The sequence below is a fragment of the Barbus barbus genome (genome assembly GCF_936440315.1).
Source record: "Barbus barbus genome assembly, chromosome: 2".
Lineage (NCBI taxonomy): Eukaryota > Metazoa > Chordata > Actinopteri > Cypriniformes > Cyprinidae > Barbus > Barbus barbus.
Window position 1 is genome coordinate 33652204 of NC_136730.1, and position 15876 is coordinate 33668079.

Consider the following 15876-nt stretch of genomic DNA (forward strand, 5'->3'; position numbering starts at 1 on the left):
CTCGCTTCTCTTCCATTCATCCTTTCGTTAGGTGTTAGTCCCATCTAGTGGCTCAAAGCAAACTATATAGCTCACACAGCGCCCCCTGGAGGGCACAAACGGTGGTCCAGCCTTTGACAGTCCTGCAAGTTTTAATGAATGAGTCATTAAACAGCAAATGTAATAAAAGTTTAGATTTTAATAATGCTTCTTGTTATAAATACATGATTATCTCGAACACATCATAAATAAGTTTTAAAAAGCACCCTCTGTTTTAGATCACTTTACAGATGGCTATAAATACTATGTATTACAATAACAGTCTTTCAAAATGTACTGAAAACAAAATGTTACATCTCTTGTTTTTCTGAGTGCAATCACAATTCAAGGTGTTTGATTGTGTTCTCTTGTGTTCTGGGTAGAGACAGCGTTTTCCTTCTAATATACAAACCTTAGCTATTAAAAACAGATCCAAGTTTAAAGAAGCAGTTGCACCAGAAGATGGAAAAGAGTCAATGTTTGAGTGCAGTCCTTTTTGCCCCTGTGGTGTCTTTAGTGTACATGAAATGGACTTTTATAATCATTTTAAATGACAAACAAACAAACGCACAATGATCTGAGTGTGTACCAGACTTCATATAAGGTCAGTATGAAGTATTATGAATGTATAGTGTGACAAGCATTATGATACATAAAGACTTTATATGGTCTTTTAGCATTTGGTCAACAGGCTTTTGCAAGTCCATGTTGTGTTTGAATTAATGAACGAACTTTAGGCAGAAATCGCCTACTTGATGCCAACAGTGTTGCTCTGGAACCAGATCCCTTTTATTATTAAACCATAATAATAAAAAAATAATAATAATAATAATAATAATATATATATATATATATATATAAAGGCAAAATTTATCTGAGATCATAAGTCACTATTCATAAAGTCTCTGGTCTGATCAATACCAGTGCATAGCGTTAAATTGGATTTTTACAAGCTGTCCTAAAGGTGTTGGTAAATTTGTGTTATGTTAATTATTAAAGGGTAAGTTCACACACTCTCTGAGTGTAACGTTTAACTTCTCTAAGCTTTTCGTATGGTGTATTTGCCCTTCTGAAGTTGGGAGACGTAGATTTTGGTTTTAGTGCCATCTGTGCGCTTGAACCAGACCTCTCCTGTGCTGATCCCTGTTATCACGGCCCTAAGAGAAACACAAGAAAACAAGGAGACCATTCCAATTGAAATGTTTTTGCAAACAAAGCCAAAGCGAAGACAGATGCGGTCTTATGTCTTATGCTCTACTGACTGTGCCGGGCTGTCGTCATTGACTTCTAGAATGACACTGCTGCCTTTGGAGAATCGCTCTCCATCAAAGAAGAGAGCCCCACCTTCACATCGCACGGGCACCTGCCTGTCTGAGAGACAAACATACACACACACCATCTTCAACATGTTACGCTTTAATAGCTCATAACTCTCTGTTTTTATGTCACTGTATAGGGCTGTCTACCTAAAGTGAAACTGCAGTCATTAAATGGTTCACAGGCACGATGAGATAACACTCCAAAAAAAAATACATGTAGAAAAGCTGTCACTGGGCCTTATTTAGCTCTGAAGGATGCAAATTAGTACCTTAGAGATATGTATTAGCACATAAAGTGTACTGTATATATTAAAATGTAAATGGTATCTTTTGAGAGTGATGACTTTTGTACCTTTTTACTCAGTGAAAGCATTCAGCAAGTAGTCAAATGTATCTCTTCCAAGTAAATCTGTAAACTAGCTGTGACCACGACGAGATGAGTGACAGATTTTGTTGATCAGTTTCCATTTCTGTGGCTGCATTAACTAGCTCTGCTTAACTTTGAAATCTGAATGGTCCAAAATCCTGCTCCACATAAGAGGACAGTATACATCAAATATCGTCTATTTATCTATTCTCATTGTTACATGTTCAGTGTGGATTTGTTGCTGAAAGCTTACCGTGTAGTACAAGAGTTAGGTATTAAGAGTTTGTCCAGTTGATTGTTGATTGTTTATCAAATGCAAACTGCATCTTTAGATCTGCACACCCTTGTGAAAAGAAGTATTTAGCATGCTTTAAATGAAAGTGTACTGCTGAATATACTGACTTGCATTTATGGTAAACTAAAATATAGTTTAATGTAATTAAACTTTTATTTATATATTATCAGCAAGTACAGTTTTTTTTTTAAATATACTATACTTTTAAGATTTGAAGTACACTATAAGTGCACATTCAATACAAATAAGCACACTTCTTTGTCACAAGTGCAGTATTATAACAATGGTGTACAGTATTTGGTTGTAATTGATTCCTATGATGCAAAGGAAGAAAATAAAGAAGTGGAGGGATGAGAGTGAGAGAAAGAGTGAGATCTGGGAGAAATAAAAAGACAAATGAGAGACAGAGCGGAATCAAATGTTACATGTCAAACCATTTTTCTTAGAGACAGAACAAGACTCTAAATGTGACTTTAAAGCCAAAGTAGTTTCAGTCGATCACTCTGGAGTTACAGAAAGAGGGAAATGGCTCTATAAATCAAACATCTGTTTCTAACTTAATCAGAGGCCAGACAGACAGAGCTTGTGAGTGAGGGTCAGGGCAAATGGAAGCAACTGGGATGTCAAAGGAGAACATGCTCAAGCCTTTGCATCCATTTATTGACTCTCTGTGGTCATTAAAAATCCCATGGCACTTCTCGTAAAGAGTAGGGGTGTAACCCCGGTGTCCTGGCCAAATTCCCTCCACTGGCCCTTTTCAATCATGGCCTCCTAATAATCCCCATACACTTGATTGGCTCTATTTCTCTCTCCTCTCCACCTGTAGCTGGTGTGTGGTGAGCGCACTGGCGCCGTTGTACTGTGGCTGCCGTCGCATCATCCAAGTGGATGCTGCACACTGGTGGTGGTTGAGGAGAGACCCCCCACATGATTGTAAAGCGCTTTGGGTGTACAGCTATACACAATAAAGCGCTATATAAATGCATCATTCATTCATCCATTTAAGCTAGAGGTAGACAGTAACTCTATACATGTTGTGTATGAATATCCCTGAAGGCATGTTTACTAGGAAGTCTTATCATACCAAACAAAGACCCCATTATTTAAAGGCATGCATCAACACATACAAGATACTCAAAAACAAACTTGAATCTTGAATTAAAAATGATTATACAGCATTATGTAGTTACATTGTTAAAGATAGAGAGAATCCTATATTGCACTATGAAATCTATGCCAATCTTGTCGTGAGAAAGAAATCACTGGTTAAATATATTTAGCCCAAGGCAAGGTCTCTGATGGTCAGTGCACGTGATTGCCTTCAATAAATTTACAATGAGATAATTCAGTCAATTTAATTATGTTCACCTGACTACCATGAGGTCCTTGACCTCCCAGTGTAGCTTCCTGAGAAAGACAGCGACCGACAGGAAAGCGTCAATAAAGCACTTAAAGGAACACAGTGCCATTTAATAACTGACTTACTGTCTGCTTTTTTCTTCAGAGGCATCAGTGTCGCTTTTGCCTGGAAGACAGAGAGATAAAAGTCACAATCCATCACACACGTTCACCGTGATTGAAGGGCTGATCACTCATCATGAATACCTTCTTGATGGCCGCCCAGTCCTCTAGTATGTCAATGTCTCTTAGCATATACACTATGTATGGCCCTGAGAAATAGACAGACATGTTGAGCAAGACAACTTCTTCAAATAGAGTGAGCATGTTGGTTAAAGTAGCCTGTTGGTTGGCCTAAAAATGTCTTTCCAGAAAAGAATAAATATTCATATCGTTTCAGCAGTCAGTTTATTCTATAGCAACACAATGAATGTTAAGACTGATACATTATTTAATGAAATGAGCCATGTGTGATTCCTGTATTATCAATCTGTTAATTGGTGGCCTCTGGAGAACTTTATAAATCTATTTTAAGACCTTTTGAATAAAGTGTCAGATAAATGATTAATTAGTAACTGTTGGTGCTGGAACAAGATTTAATCCAGAAGGCGAGTGGTGACTAAAGCCGAGAACACACTACACGATTGTGAGGCCGATTATGAATGGAATTTATTTCTGTCAGGTGATCGTACCCAGTCGGACCGGGTCTGTTCCAGTTGGGCTCAGTCGCTGTTTGCAGTCGGCAGAAAAATCACATAGTGTGTGGTGTCTAAAGATTATAATCTTAGAATTCAAGAGCCAGCCAGTTGTTTTCACAAAGACTTTTTTAACACGTTTAATATTTGCGACTGACACCCGCGATTGTATGTGGTTATGCAGTGGAGATGTGTTCACTGTCAAACATGTGAATATGAATATGCTCCGGTCGATGGTAACGTTCTTTAAGTGTGTTGAGGTCAGTCTTAGAATATTTTTGCTAGTTGTGTAGTGTGTCCCCAGCTTAAATGAGAAGAAGAGATGGATCTCAATCTAAAGAGAATACTTTATTACCTGATACAAGAGCTGCCTTCTTCTTCCTGTCTGGACGAATCAGGGGACTCCTTCTCTTACATTTCTTCATCCTCACTTCATCATTCCACCACTCTGAATGATAAAGACCAAGTTTGTGTGTTTATGGATCTTATGAGTATTTGTGTGTTTCTTACCTAGAAATTGCTAGTGAACAAATATGGCTAAAATCTCCCCACAATTCTGACAGCAAAAAGACCCAGATGCCAGACTCTACCAGAATCAGAATCAGAATGAGCTTTATTGGCCAAGTATGTTTACACATACGAGGAATTTGTTTTAGTGACAGAAGCTCCACAGTGCAACAGAGAGACAGCAACAGGACAGGGCAGATAATAAAGAATAATACAAATATCCAAATAGGCAATGTACAAAACAGCAAAAACACAATATATAATATAGACAATTATGTACAGGTCTGATATGTACAAATTTGAAATGAAAAAAAAAAAAAAATTAGATAAATAAAAAAGTAAGCAAGTGTGGTGAATAAATAATAGAGTTGTGTGTTCCGTGTTTTATTGTCAAGTGTACATGAGATGGATTGCCTGAGGAAAGAAACTGTTTCTGTGTCTGGTCGTTCTGGTTCTCAGAGCTCTGTAGCGTCGACCAGATGGTAACAGTTCAAAAAGGGAGTGTGCTGGATGTGAGGGGTCCAGAGTGATTTTACCAGCCCTTTTGTCGTGGCCTAATGGTTAGAGAGTCGGTCTTGTAATCCAAAGATTGCGGGTTCGAGTCTTGGGCCGGCAGGGATTGTAGGTGGGGGGAGTGAATGTCCAGCGCTCTCTCCACCCTCAATACCACGACTGAGGTGCTCTTGAGCAAGGCACCGAACCCCCAACTGCTCCCCGGGCGCTGCAGCATAAAATGGCTGCCCACTGCTCCGGGTGTGTGTTCACGGTGTGTGTGTGTTCACTGCTGTGTGTGTGCACGTTGGATGGGTTAAATGCAGAGCACGAATTCCGAGTATGGGTCACCATACTTGGCTGAATGTCACTTCACACTTCACTTCACTTTTACTCCCTCTGGATGAGTACAGTTCTTGGAGAGTGGGGAGGGTTGTACCAATGATTCGCTCAGCAGTCCGGACTACTCTCCGTTGTCTTCTGAGGTCAGATTTGGTAGCTGAGCTGAACTAGAGAGTTATTGAAGTGCAGAGGACGAATTCAATGATGGCAGAGTAGAACTGTTTCAGCAGCTCCTCATGGCAGGTCACAGTGCTGTTCATGATGGTTCAGGGGGGGTTTCTCCTGAAGTCCACGATCATCTCCACAGTTTTGAGCGTGTTAAGCTCCAGGTTGTTAAGACTGCACCAGACAGCCAGCTCCTTAACCTCCTGTCTGTAAGCAGACTCGTCACCGTCCTGGATGAGGCCGATCAGTGTGGTGTCGTCTGCAAACTTCAGGAGCTTGACAGAGGGGGTCATTAGATGTGCAGTCGTTGGTGTAGAGGGAGAAGAGCAGTGGGGAGAGAACACAGCCTTGAGGAGCTCCAGTGCTGATGGTGCGGGTGCTGGATGTGAATTTACCAAGCTTTACTAACTGCTGTTTGTCTGTCAGGAAGCTGTTGACCCACTGACGGACAGAGGTTGGGACAGAGATGCTGAGTTAGTTTATTTTGAAGGGTGTCCGTGATGATGGTGTTAAAAGCGGAGCTGAAGTCCACAAACAGGATCCTCACATAAGTCCCTGGTCTGTCCAGATGCTGCAGGATGAAGTGCAGTCCCATATTGACAGCATCATCCACAGACCTGTTTGCTCTGTAGGCAAACTGCAGGGGGTCCAGTGATGTCCTTCAGATGAGCCAAAACCAGTCTTTCGAATTATTTCATGTCAAATTATTTCATGCCACAGATGTTAGAGCCACAGGTCTGTAGTCATTAAGTCCAGTAATTTTGGGTTTCTTTTTGACGGGGATGATGGTGGAGCGTTTGAAGCATGAGGGGACTTCACACACCTCCAGTGATCTGTCTGAAGATGGGAGCCAGCTGATCAGCACAGGTTTTTAGGCAGGTTGATTACACACCGTCTGGGCCTGGTGCTTTCCTTCTTTTGTTATTTCTGAAGACCTGGCACACGTCATCTTCATTGATTTGAATTGTAGGTGTGGGGGAGAGGGGGGGTTACTGGAGGTGTTAATGGTTGTGTGGAGAGGTGTTCAGGGCGGGTGTGGGTTGTTTTTTCAAACCTACAGTAAAAGACATTCAAATTGTCTGCCAGTTGTTGATTCTCCAGAGCGCTGGGGGATGGTGACTTGTAACTGGTGATGTCTTTCATACCTTTCCACACTGAAGCAGGATCACTGGAAGAGAATTTGTTCCTTAGCTTGTCAGAATAATTCCTCTTTGCCACTCTGATCTCCTTTTCCAGTGTGTATTTGGCCTGTTATACAAGACTTTATCCCCCTTTCTGTAAGCATCTTCTTTGACCTGATGGAGCTGTCTGAGTTTTGCAGTGATATAAGTTATGGTTTGGCGTTGTTATAAGTTAGATGAGTCCTGGTAGGAATGCACATATCCTCACAGAAACTGATATAAGATGTTACAGTCTCTGTGAGCTCGTCCATATCGGTGTTAGCATTTTCAAAAACAGTCCAATCAGTGAGAGAGAAACAGGCTTGTAAATCCTGCTCTGTTTTATTAGTCCATCTTTTAACAGTTCTTAATACAGGTTTTGCAGATTTAAGTTTCTGCCTGTAGGACAGAATAAAATGAACCAAACAGTGATCAGAGAGTCCTAAAGCTGCTCGTGGAACAGAGTGATATGCTTTCTTTAATCGCTGTGTAACAGTGATCCAATATATTACTGTCTCTGGTGGGACATGTGATGTGCTGGCTGTATTTTGGCAGTTCGCGGGAGAGATTTGCTTTATTAAAGTCCCCGAGAATTATTAAAACAGAGTCTGGGTGTTGTTGTTCTGTGTCTGTGATCATATCAGCGAGTTTCTGTAAAGCTGTGCTCACGTGCGCTTGCGGTGGAATGTAGACACTCACGAGAATGAACGAGCAGAACTCCCGCGGCGAATAGAACGGCTTGCAGTTAATGAAGAGCGTTTCTAGATCTGAACAGCACATCATCTTTAACACAGTTACATCTGTACACCACCTCTCATTGATGTAAATGAGATCTGACACAGTGTTTAAGGTATGTTAATCCAATTAGGCTTACTGTATTATATTTGATACAACTCTATATTATCAACATGATCAAAACTTTGCTAAAAACCTGTTGTATAAAACAGTATACAAGTATCTATACAAGTGTAGTATATACTTGTTTATACTTTTTAGCAAGTTAAAAGGTCTTTTATTATGATTTCAAACACGTACTTCAGGTTACAGTACACTTGTCTTTTTGCTGTGAAATCTTTATAAAACTAAACGTAAGAATAACTGGACAAAAGATTTACTTGATTATAAATACATAGAATAAATCACATTAAAATGCACTAAATAAGATACATCATGCTTTAGACAAGTGTTTGTCTACATCTCATCATTACATTGCATTGCATTATATGTTTTGCAGAGATTTGATTGTAAAACTAAGCATATGAATGGAATTTTGTTAAGACATATTATTGGGAGATATACCACGTATACACTGCAGCTAAATTCGATTGTCGGTTCACCTTTTACTCCTTAATCGCGTTCTGTACACACATAATTCACTAAAATACGGGAGTGACAACCACATTTGACAACCGCATTAACTCCCGAAAAATACAGGTAATGACAACCTCATTTACAGAAATTCTATGCAGTGTGTACGGAACTGAACTTAACAACTAGTTGTTAATGACGTAATTGAATGTGCATCAGAAATGAGTCTTCGTCTGTATGTTAGATGCAAGAAAATAACAGTGAAAGAGGAGCTAGTTGCGCTCATGAGCCCTGCGGTAGTGTCATTGTTACCAGATCCTCATAGAAAAAAAAACAAGAACAAGCAGAAAAAAACTAAATGCTTTGTTTTATAACACCAAAAAAACCCATATATCTCATATCTGCAGCAGACCACTTCAACTCCATAAAAAGCCTATCTTTATGAGCAACAACTAGTTGTTCAGTTCAGTTCCGTACACACTGCGTAGAATTTCTGTAAATGCGGTTGTCACTACTTGTATTTTTCGGGAGTTAATGCGGTTATCACTCCTGTATTTTAGTGAATTATGTGTACAGAACGTGATTAAGGAGTAAAAGGTGAACTGACAACCAAATTTAGCTGCAGTGTGTAAGTGGCCTGTATAATGCATATTAAAGTTCATAAGTGCAGCAATGCTTTGTTTACAGTGGAAACCAAGGAAACGCTTTAAGAGCCACCTGCTGGCAGAGAGTGAATCTGCGTCTCATTCAGCTCGTCTGCTGTTTCTTTTCATGCAGATATTTTTTATGTATAGTGTCACAAAACTGAAGTCAGACCATTCTGTTTTTGCTTCTAATTTCGAAATTATACAATCTAATTTATATTAAAAATGGTTCATGTTGCATGTATGCAGCATCTTTCTTTGGATCATGATTAAAATGCAGTGGTTGCCTCTAATTTTAAATGGAAAGAACACAGACAAAGCCTTATTTTGTTTATATAAAGAGATTTTTTTTATTTGTGTTACTTATTTATTTGATTTGAGGCTTGTTTTAAAATTTCAATTTAGTTTTGTTATTTACATTTACATTTTGTTATTTAGCAGACGATTTTATCCAAACCGACTTACAAATATGGACAACAGAAACAATCAAAACCAAAAAAAGAGCAATAATATGCAAGTCCTATATTAGTATATTATTATAGAGTTATATTTCAATTTCACAAAGAAACGTGCAGCATTTTGTCCAAATAATGAAAGTAAATGAGTCTTTCTCGTGAATTGAATGTAATTGTGAAATTAAAATGTGACAACTGTATTTTATGTAAGTGGTCTGTTATATGGTTATACAGAGTTCGCTGATTTACAAGCTGTTAGAATTTCATCTTACCTCTGCTATATTAACATCATACACTATAATACTGTCTAGCACTGTATTTAAATGATTTTAAATTGTTATATGTTCATTCACTGTTGTATGTTTATTCACTGTTTATACATCTGTTGTTGTTTCATTGCAGGATGATGTTTATATTATGTCTGTTGTGCAGCACTTTGGTTAGAACTTGTGTTACTTTTAAAGCTATGGTCTACGATTTCAAAGATTGTTCATTATTAATAACCTCGTTTAGATGCTGGTTATGGTTCTACAGTACAATCCTAATAATATGAAGAGAAAAAAGAATGAAAAAAATCCATTCACTCTATTGGGTGTACACCCGCAGAGAAATTGACCAATGTAAGCTGTCCGGCCGGACAGTTTACATTGGTTAACTGCTCTCATCCAATCCCCTGCTCCACTCGCGTCTCCACCCACCGCACCCCACCCCGCCCCCTCCTGCGACATGAAATTTTGCGCGAAAGTAGGCAGCATCAACTCAGCAATGGAGAAAAACCAACAAACAGACAGCAGCAAGCGGCCCCTGCTCGCCCCAACAGTCAAGGTTAGAAGAAAGAGAAAGTCAATTGAGGAAAGAGCAGAGATTAAAAAAAAATGTGAAGAACGCCGGACTCAAAGCCGAATCAATATAGTGTCCACCATTGCCCGTTGGAGGAAGCTTCAGAGAAACCTTGGACTTAAAACCGACGCTGACACGGCTGACTTTTTGTTGAGCAGGTAAGCATTTATTTATACTTTTATGGTGTGGTGTATTACATAAATAGCTTTTTATCAGTCTGACAACATGATCATGCTACCGGTCGGCATTGGAATGTTAGCCGACATCGCACATGGTACATCTCTGTTCCATGTTTACTCCTGCTTGACTGAGTGACGTTGTTCAGGTCGTTTCCCGGTGGGAGGGATCATGTAGCACAGAGGGGAGGGGTGTGCGTGTGGAGGGGCGGGATGAGTTTTTAAAAAATTCTGGCTTTCTCGACTGATTTTCAACATCGTAGACTACAGCTTTAAGGTGCTATATAAACAAACCTTGACCTTGAATTACAAAGATCAAAGGAAAACCAAATTATGAAGTAAAAAAATTATAAATCGAGGTCTTGAATTAAATCGAGGAGTCCCATTTTCTATTAAGGTTAGGGATTCAGAAGTAGTAATATTAAGCTTTATATGAAACAAAAGACAAATATGCAGACATATATCCCTAATCTGACAGCAAGGTAAACGTGTGTGTGTATGTGTGTAACTGGTATTTACATTATGTGGAACAAATGTCCCCACAAAGATGGTAATACAAGAAAATTCTGACCTTGTGGGGACATTTTCTGGTCCTCATGAGGAAACAAACTTATGAATCATATAACATTAAGATTTTTGAAAATCTAAAAATGAAAAAACTTTTGTGTGAGGGGTATACTTAGGGGACAGAAAATACAGTTTGTACAGTATAAGAATCATTACACCTATGGTTTGTCCCCATAAAACATGGAAACCAGTGTGTGTGTGTGTGTGTGTGTGTGTGTGTATGGTACCTGAGGTGATGTCAATGCTCTGTTTGTCCTCCTCCAGTCTGCGGATCTTCTCCAACAGTTCTGTTTTCATGGCATCGGATAAGAGTGTCCTCTCACTCTAGAGAAACAAGCATCTCATTACATACACACACGGACTAGATATACAGTAATTCATGATCATCACTGTACTGCCAACAAACAAACACAAACTGTATTGGCAGAGACATGGAAGTATTTATTTACTAGGGATGTGCACGAGTACTCGATTAATCGATTAATCGAACGCATCAGCGACGATCGAGCATGAAAACGATGATCGATTGGCTCTAAAGATGCATTTTTTTTATTAAACTACTTTCATTCTTTCTGATTGGTTATGCTGGTATTTGGGCGGTAGTATGATATTTGATTGGTTATGGCTGCGAGAAGTTGCGGTCTAGAGACAAGACCGGAGCACAGAGCGAATATGGCTTCTAAAGCGCGCAGCGATGTCTGGCAACACTTTGAAAAACTTGGCGAAAAAACTGTCGTCTACAACTCCACAACGAGTTCGATGCGTTACCATCTTGCACATAAACACAACAAAGCAGATGATGCCGATGCCACTACCAGCAGTCAGACGAGCATAAGAGATTTCACCATCAGACAGAAATGCGACACGGGCAGGGCAGAGAAGATGACGCAGCTAATAGCAGAAATGACAGCAGAAGACTTGCTGCCTATTGGTTTTGTTGAAGGTGAAGGTTTTAAACGTTTAATGAATTACGTTGAGCCTATGACTTTACTGTCCCATCGCGCAAAACGGTCACTGCAAGGATTGGTGCTCTATATGAAAAATGCGCTTGTTCACTAAAAGACAGTCTATCGAAGAAAGTAGAGATCAGAGAGAGTAAAAGAGAATCTGAAGCAGCTTTGCGAGACAATCCCAAATCCTGTCAGACCCATACAAAGTAAGCCCGACTCATCAACGGCGCTCGACACTCTTTTCGGGAGGACTACGGCATGAGTGATGTTTCTCCGCATGACACCGAAATCGAAAGCTACTTCAGGGAGCCATGCATCTCTGTAAACCAGGATCCTTTATTGTGGTGGAAAGTAAATTAGTCTTGATTTGCAAAGCTAAGCACCCTTGCCCAGTGGTACCTGGCTGTTCCTGCAACTTCTGTGCCTGCTGAGCGCGTTTTTTCCACCGCCGGTCTAATTGTAAATAGACTCCGCACTCGGCTTTCATCTGAGCACGTAGACCGACTGATCTTTTTGAATAAAAATATGTAGTCCTTATGTTAAGTTTTATTAGCCATGCATGGTAAAACATTCAGGCTGTTTTTGTTTTAAGTTTAAGCAGCATAGTTAAATTATGCCGGCTTTATTTTATTTACCTTTACCGACTGATCATTTTGAAAGAAATGTTATGTTACCTAATCTTTAAGTTTTATAGCTGTGGTAAAAATATTCAGGCTATTTTTACTTTAAGTTTACGCAGCCAAATTATGCTGGCTTCTAATTTTCGTTAGGCTATGGGCTACTTAACAGTCGTTTGGTGAAGTTGTATTAAACTTTATTTTTGCAAACCTTTTACAAAAAAACTTTTTTGATCCACAGCTGTTGTGATGCTGCTGAAGTAAAATATTTTGTTAAAAATAACAGTTGAATAAATTAACTGAAAAGCAGAGTATCATGTGTGTTTTATTTGTTTTATAAAACATAGAAAAAGGTAGGTTATCTTTTTAAAAACTGATCCAAAATATTTATACAAATAATAAGACACATATTGATGGGGATAATACTGTAAAATAACTTTGTGGGTTTTTTTTGCGGGGCTTCAGTTGCCGTTGTTTTAAAGGGCCCTGTAACGGGAGAAGCGCATCCACTACTTTCTGGTTGGCACATAGATCAAGCTCACATGCATTTTGTGTAGATAAATACAATTTGTAATATAACATTTACATATTGTGTATCTAGGCTATGTGATTAAATTTATATACAATGCATCATGTAGAAAAAGCGATTCAGCTTCACCTCACGCTGTTATTTCTTTTAAATGTTTACTGTATTAACCACTATTGATGGTGATTTTTAATAATCTGTGTTAATTTAATTATTTTCTGAATCCTGTCATAGTTTTATCAACGTTTTTAACAGGGCTTTAATTAAAATATTTTAATTGTCGCTATGACGCACACGCCCCGCCCCTTGCTTATGCTCCACCCCCGATTAATCGAGTACTGGTTTCTCAAACGTGTGGATTACTCCAAATGAAATCTGATCAGAAATGCCCATCCCTATTATTTACAGCAGTGCTTTTTCACTGTGGTGTGTTTTTGTGTGATACTTCTAGATTATGATAAATGTGGTATGTGCATGTTTATGTATGAAACTGCGTATTTAAATGTTTAATTATTACTAGGTAAGTAAGTTTGTTGAATCATACAATAGTACTATGGTATTATTACGATACCAATTTCATAATAGCTTTTTGTACCATGACATTTCTGATACCCTAGAGTAGCATGTAAATTTCATGGTACATGGATATGGCACATTTAATACCATGGTAACACAGAAGTAGCTTTTTGTAAAGGATACTGCATCTAAATATGTGGGTCAGCTGAGCCGTGTTACCTCTAGATGTTGTCTGGCCCCCTGGACTTCACATTCATGTTTGTGTTTGACCACCTGCAGACAAAGTTCTCTGTACACACCTACAGGAGAATTAACAGTTGACCTGAGACCTGTGGTTCATATGTAAGAGAGATATCATAAAGCAGATATATGTGTCCTGATGTGTGTCACCTGCCACTTGTGTTCTCTGCTGTAGGTTCTGCTGCAGTGTTGCCAAAGGTTCTCTGTACTCTCCTGCCTTTCCTGTCAAAACCTCGTCTAGTTTCATTTTAACCTGGTTCAGACGTTCTTGAAAAAGCCTGAAATTAAAACAACACAATTTGTCTGAACAATTCCCTGTAGAATATACTATTGTTATTGGTGGCCATCCACCCCAGATGACGGCTCTGTTCCTATTGGTCAAAAAAAATGAAATGCCACCCAGCCTAAACCAATCAGAAAGACGTATTCTTACTTGTCTTTTAACTCAAAGAACTGTTTTTCCAGGTCAGACATTTCATCTAGGCACTGTAATCGTCTTCTCTCACAATCTTCATCATCCATTTCTAAAAAAAGAGAAAATTCACTCTCATTCAATGTTGTTCATGCTGTTCATTCTTTTCCTGTCAATTCCAGTCAGTCTTCACATTCCTATACTTCACATCAATATATGATCAATTTTGGCTATTTGGGTGCTATTCAAAAACTCTATGAAGTCAAGTTACAAGATTTGGCAAGATTTCTCAAATTGACAATAGTCGTGCAAAAATAAAATTAAATAAAAGAAAAACTTTTGAAGTAAAACAAAATGCAATGCAACCAATTTGACAGCTGCTGCAAAACAATTACAGACAGTTATTAAGAAAGCATTCAGCAAAATTATGCAACATTCAATCAGCAGACCTGAACTTTCTTCCTCTTCCTCTTCTTCCTCCTCTGGCTCACTCTCCTCCAGGTCGCTGTCCCGCTCCTCTCCACTCTCCTCCATTGTCTCCTCTGCCTCTCCTCCCTCTCGCTCCTCCTCCACCTCGCCGTTAGTTTGAGGAACCTCCTGGTCAGCCTCTGTCTCCATCTCCTCCTCTGGTTCTCTGGCAGCCGGCTGAGCTGGCATGACTGTTTATAGCACTGTATGGAAATAAAATACCCACGGTAATATGTATTAATGTAATATAAACTATGAATATAACAAATTATAATTATACATGATTAAAATAATTTTGAATTTCATTTATAAATAATCTATTTAATTAAATACTTAAATAACACTGCATATTTTGTCATGTAATCTCCAGTTTTTATATTATATCATTTATATTTATGATCATATCGATATCTTTCTAAGCGATATAATGATTTAAAATGTTGTAGCATAAAAAAAGCAAAATGGACCATCTATCAGTACCGGAAGATGTGAAATGATGTGCATATTAAAGACAACTGTCCAGACTAAAGACCTTTAGAGGACATTAGCAGCTATAAAAGCACAGTATTCAGAGACAGCAGGAGCTGTTTAAGACCCTATTAACCACTTTATGTTTAATTAGAAAGAGGAAACTCCATGCACTCGTCTGATACAGCTCGTAGTGTGATGAATTAGCACTCTTCAATGGGATTTATGAGTTCAGGAGCTTGTTCACAGACTCGACGTGTATCATGTACATCCTCTAAAGGCCGCACTGCACTGACTTACATTACAAGCTCATTACTCGTTCTCCACATCTTATAGCTCATGCATTATATGATGTGAGAGACATTAATAGTTACAGTCTTGTGTTGTTCACATATAATTGCGGATTGAAGTTAGTTATAAAAACTCGCTTTCCAACTGAACATCTCCACACTTCATTCAGAAACATAAAGTGTCCCGTTTAACGCGGTACAGTAATGTTAACGAACAAGAGTGGGAAAATAAACGTTTGCGCCTCTTAAAAAGCCTCAATAACAAGGTAAGTTAACGTTAGCAATAGATTATCTTAAGTTAACGTTACTTCGTAACGTTGTATTGAATCTGTTAAGCGCTCCATGAATTAACCGATGCAAGACACGACGGTTTTACCAACAAACTGTATCGAGTGCATAAACAACAGCTTACCTTCTCGTCGATTATTGTTTAAGTCATGAAAAATATTACATATTGTCGACTGAATTTGCATATCAGGGCAAGTTGACATCGGACAAGTCCACTTCCTCGGCGTTTATTCGTTTGTTGTAACACACTACCGTTTTGAAGCGCTAGCCAATCAACGCAGACCTCGGTACTTCTGAGAACCAATAGAAGCTCGCCGGTGAAGAATCGCAGTCTCGTCGATTTCAGTGAGGTG

General features: G+C 38.9%; 1 protein-coding gene across 3 annotated transcripts; it reads right to left on the reverse strand.

Annotated features, from left to right (window-relative positions):
* Window positions 1-202: 202 nt before the first annotated feature.
* On the reverse strand, window positions 203-15753 carry LOC306883085 (breast cancer metastasis-suppressor 1-like protein-A). Of its 3 annotated transcripts, XM_079438171.1 has the most exons (11): window positions 15648-15753; window positions 14459-14680; window positions 14031-14121; window positions 13748-13875; window positions 13577-13656; window positions 10976-11072; window positions 4448-4540; window positions 3605-3669; window positions 3485-3524; window positions 1281-1389; window positions 203-1175 (listed from the first exon to the last, which is right to left on the reverse strand). In XM_079438171.1, exons 2-11 carry the CDS (start codon window positions 14664-14666, stop codon window positions 1058-1060), a joined length of 1029 nt encoding a protein of 342 aa, XP_079294297.1. In that variant the 5' UTR covers window positions 14667-14680; window positions 15648-15753; the 3' UTR covers window positions 203-1057. The 3 variants fall into 3 exon arrangements, with proteins under 3 accessions (XP_079294297.1, XP_079294299.1, XP_079294298.1); XM_079438173.1 differs by lacking the exon at window positions 1281-1389 and having other exon boundaries at window positions 1061-1175; XM_079438172.1 differs by lacking the exons at window positions 203-1175; window positions 1281-1389 and adding an exon at window positions 1469-2374.
* Window positions 15754-15876: the final 123 nt, after the last annotated feature.